Source organism: Amblyomma americanum, chromosome 1 (assembly GCF_052857255.1).
Source record: "Amblyomma americanum isolate KBUSLIRL-KWMA chromosome 1, ASM5285725v1, whole genome shotgun sequence".
NCBI classification, from domain to species: domain Eukaryota; kingdom Metazoa; phylum Arthropoda; class Arachnida; order Ixodida; family Ixodidae; genus Amblyomma; species Amblyomma americanum.
Window position 1 is genome coordinate 82,085,969 of NC_135497.1, and position 4,750 is coordinate 82,090,718.

The window sequence follows — 4,750 nt, forward strand, 5'->3', positions numbered from 1 at the left end:
TTATTATAAACGCAGCACGATGGAGCGCTTCCATAAGAGGCAGATTGTGAGATGTTTTATAATACGTGGCCGATCGCAACGTTTGTGGCTCGCTGCGACATCAGTACCTCCGCTTACGACAGCGACTGGGCTTGAGGTCGCCGTCAGCCCAAACCGTCGCCTGCCAGTTAGCCTCTGACAGTCACGTCGCCGTCACCGTCCGCCGAAAGTGAACGCGATTGAGTTCAAATATAGATCAGGCAACTCTTGGCGGACAACCGCAGTCACTTTTCGATAGGACGGAAGCGGCGTGAATCACGCGTATGGACTGTAAAAGATCGTCTCGAGCGGTAGTCTGAATAACCTGTCTAATTAATTGTTGCCCCTTTGAAGTACCCGTTGAATCAGTGACGGTCGACCGGCCTGCGCCCCCTTGCACAACGCAACGGAAAGAACGGTGTCAAATTCTTCACCACTTTTGGAATTAAGAAATTTCATAGCCGCTCCACGAGATGTGCCACTTGGAGCAAATACACAGCGTTCAATGCAGCTAGCACAATCTCGCGCATATGTGAAAACACGCGACAAACACCAACACGTACATGGCCGCAGCAGACGAAAGTTTCTCCACTTTTGCACTCGATTTGGCCGCTGCACCGACAGCACTAGTGTCGGGCTACACTCGCGCCGCAAGAACTGGCAGTACACTAGGTCTCCTCGATTTGGCTACACTTTTTACACTGGTTCACAAAAGTTCCGTGCAAGTGTAGCGCTAGTTCTGAAAGTGTTAGTGTAGCTAGACACTAGCGCTCTCAGTGTAGCGGCCAAATCGAGTGTGAAAGTGCAGGAGTGTGCAAGCCTTCGTCTGCTGCGGCCATTCCTCCACGCATTTGGCATGTGCGCAGCGTTTTGTTTGTGGTGGTAAACCTGTGCGGTGTGGAAAATGGAGCATCTGGTGGCAGCGGCAATGGAGCTCGTTGACTCGGACAGTGATGACGAATTTAACACTACCCTTAATGTTGCCTTGTGCAAAGTGGCGCGGGTCGAGCGTCATCGAGTGAACGGCTACTTCGAACTGGTGACAACAAAGTATTTCGACTTTGAATTTAAGAAACTGTTTAGACTTTCGCGTGAAACCTTTGAGGGCTTGTGCAAGTGGTTTCGACTATCACCGTATTATCCTAAATGTGTTTCGGGTCGTCCTCAGATCACAGCAGAGAAAAGTTGCTTGATTACATTGTGCTACCTTGGAGCTCAAATAAGTATGTATTCAGTTGCCGATAGATTCGACGTATCCGAGTCATCGGTTGTGCTGTGCACACAAAGGGTGCTAAATTTTCTGCACTCAATCAGCGAAGAGGTAATATGCTGGCCAAGCGCTGCCGACATAGCCCGCAGTAAAACGGCCTTCCTGTCGAAAAGCAGGGAGAAAGGTCCCCGCAATACCGTCGGATGTATCGATGGCTGTCATGTCGAAATTCTGAAGCCTGAGGAATCAACTGCATCATATATGAATAGGAAGAAGTTTCCTTCGATAATACTTCAAGGTGTATGCAATGACCAAAACAAGTTTCTGGATGTATTTATTGGATTCCCCGGTTCAGCACACGATGCTAGAGTTTTGCGGGAAAGCACATTCTTTGAGGAAGCTGCGGCCAAATGCGGCGACTCTTATATACTCGGAGATTCCGCGTATCCCCTTCTGCCTTGGCTTTTAACGCCATACAAGGACAATGGCTCAAGCTTTCCAGCATGGAAGAAAAAGATTCAACAAGTTTCACAGCCAACAGAGAGTTGCCATTGAGAACACCTTCGGGCTTCTGAAGCAACGTTTCAGACGATTATACCTTGTCGACGCAAAGACAATCATGCAGTGTTGTCGTATAGTCATGGGAGCGTGTGTACTTCATAACATGTGTAATTCTGAGAGGGACTTCATTGCAGACCTTGCAGACCTGCCTGCTCATGATGATGTTGGTAATAATGAAGAGCCCAGCGAGAGTGACGCAAATGCTGGACATTGTGAAAGCCGAAGGAAGCTAATAGCCCAGCACCAGTGCTGACCGAAAAAGAATGCACATAGGAGCAATGCAAACTTGAACTCGATGTTCATTTATTTTTTGCCTCAACGGCTTTCACCAGGCGCTCCAGGAGACGCATTTTCTCCTCATGCTGCTGCTTCTTCTCGGCCATCGCTTCTTGCAGCACCTTTATGAGGCCACCAATTGCTGTTTTATCTTGCCGGCTACGTCGCCTAGCTGGCGTTGCTTCGGTGCTGCGGGAGGGCGTAGGGGGCTCGTCCTCTTCATCAGCAGGCCCATTGTTGGGCAACATGTTCTCTTCTTCCCTATTACTTTCATTAATAAAGTTTCATTAATTTCAACATAACAAATTGTTTGTTCCATGCTATAACTATGCAAAAGGAGTGGCAGAGAAATTTGCTGTTGGGTAGCTTGGTTTCTCGCCATTCCTGCAAGCAGAGCAGCACACATAGCGTATTTAAGAGCCAGAGAGGTCACTACAAAAAGAAGTGGAAACTTAATTTAAGATCCAAGAAGGTCTTATATATGTGAATTGTAGAATATTAAGCATTAATTAGTCAAGGTGATTTCTCTGTACAGGCCTCCACGACAGAGACATATGCATGCAAGCATGCGAAAGCAAATTAGAGCCACAACTAAAACATGCCAGTTAACATTATGTGAACATAATAAGATGGCACAATATTAAAATATTTCATCCGAGAAAAAATGAAGTGTTTAATTGTAAACTTACGCAACTATTCTTCCTGGTGCAAGCAATGCCACAGGAGTAATGTGGTGCTCTCTTTCTAGCACCTCGGAGAGTTCCCTGTAAAAAAAAAAAACGTCAAAGATCATTTTCTGAGGATAGCTACTTGAACAAACAACTGAAATGTCTGCTGTCCATACCGTTCGTACAAGCAGGCTGCTCGCGAATGTCCAGACGAGCCATTTTTTTGCTTTTGATTTCTTATATGCCCTCTCCATTGTTTTCCATTTATTTTCCACCTGCAGTGGCGTCAGGTGGCAGCCAAATTCACTGTTTATTTGGTCCGTAAGCTTCTCCCACATGGCCTTTTTTGTCCTGAGAAAACAAGATTTTTCCAAGCGCTAGTACCCTACTGTTAAGTTTTTGTATAAGGATACCATCAGATACAGCATGTTCCAAGCTTATAGGATGTAGCATCAGTTACAGCACGTTCCAAGCTTATACCATGGACCTGTATGCTTTTGTGTAACTTTTAATAACAATGAACAATGAATGATGTGCTTCTGGAAGTAGACAGTAAACATACCCATTGCCAGTACGCCGAGCCATAGCTTACGGCTGAGAAAACATTGTGAGCTCTAAACTTAAGCAACAAAGTCAGAAAGGTTAACGACACAAAGTGCGCCAATGATGCGTTGCAGAAATCAGACATATGCGCTCTCTGACGCATAAGCACGTGTCATTACGGCATTTCACACGCTGCGACTTACCTAAAGCCACCCTTTCTGCCAATGTTGTCCTTGGCTTCTTTATATTTAGTAATCAAAAATCTTGATTTTCTTTCGTGCCACGCATCGCGTTCGCCGCCGCCGGACGGTGGCGGCGAATAACATGACGGCCCTGGCGACGGCGTGGGCTGCCAGACTGGCGGCGGCGTGGTCTGCCAAAGAGGCGACGGCGCGCCCCGACTGCTGTCCTCAACGGCAGCCGGTACCGTCGGTGGAGGTGTGTTGCGCATGGGTTCCTCTACACGTAGCACACTGATGCGAAGGCCGCCTAGGAAAATAAAATAACTTGCAGCACGTCACAAACGGCGACATAGCCCACGTGCTTAACCAATATCAGTACTCACCTTCCGTCTCATAAAGTAATCCATCGTCGTTTTTCATATGCGTGCCATGCTCGTCAAGCACGGCGTATACCCGTGTCTCGACGCCGTCGATCAAGACGAGCATGGCTGCGGAAACGTCTGCTACGGCCATGGCTTTACACGAAGTGCACTCGCCGAACTCGTAGTGTAGAAGTGTAGAAGAACTCGTGTAGCGCTTGGCCAAATCGAGTGCCGAAGTGCAGGTGGCGCTGGCTACACTAACAAATCGAGTACGCGAGTGTAGCACTGCCTACACTAGTGTAGAAAGTGTAGCCAAATCGAGGAGACCTACTGACACGGCACTTTTGTGAACTAGTGCGGAAAGTGCAGCCAAATCGAGGAGATCTAACGCAAGCGTTATTTCAACCCATGACGTCGAATCCGGTTTGAAGAAAAGACGTCACGTCCGGCAATTTTTTGCTGTTTCAGCCATGTTTGAGCCGAGCCGAGCATTGCTTTCAGTAGCACTATGGCCGGGCGAGTCGTCGACGGAAAGAGCGCGCGATCGTGTTGCACGTGAGTAATTTGTTCTTGCTATCTTTTGGTATGCACATACTGAGTGATTGCCCGTTATCTGACACTCGGCATTCCGTTGTCAACTTCCTTGCGCCCGAATATTTTGTGTTAGCAGATAACCCAGGACTAGCGCTGAGCCCGCTTGCCCGGCAGTGGACCGAAAGGCCCGGAGGGAAAGACTCATCTGTTTTTTCATAAGTTCTGCTCAAAAGCTCTGTGAAGTTCAACAGAAAAAGAACTTCCGCTGAGCGTGTTTTATGTCTTTTGTCAGCCCAGCCTAGCGTAACTCATGTTCATGTAAACACGCATAATTACTAGCTTTTGCGTGCTCCCGAAAAAAGGCGGGAAACTTTTGACAACAATCCAGTTGAACTA

The 4,750-nt window shown here is 47.5% G+C and overlaps 1 protein-coding gene across 3 annotated transcripts; it reads right to left on the reverse strand.

Moving 5' to 3' along the window:
• Positions 1-690: 690 nt before the first annotated feature.
• Positions 691-4,138, reverse strand: LOC144113118 (uncharacterized). Of its 3 annotated transcripts, none has more exons than XM_077646028.1 (4): positions 3,842-4,138; positions 3,480-3,765; positions 2,755-2,829; positions 691-2,449 (listed from the first exon to the last, which is right to left on the reverse strand). In XM_077646028.1, exons 1-4 carry the CDS (start codon positions 3,969-3,971, stop codon positions 2,392-2,394), a joined length of 549 nt encoding a protein of 182 aa, XP_077502154.1. In that variant the 5' UTR covers positions 3,972-4,138; the 3' UTR covers positions 691-2,391. The 3 variants fall into 3 exon arrangements, with proteins under 3 accessions (XP_077502154.1, XP_077502153.1, XP_077502152.1); XM_077646027.1 differs by adding an exon at positions 2,910-3,084 and having other exon boundaries at positions 691-2,829; XM_077646026.1 differs by having other exon boundaries at positions 2,755-3,084.
• Between the last annotated feature and the right edge of the window lie 612 nt (positions 4,139-4,750).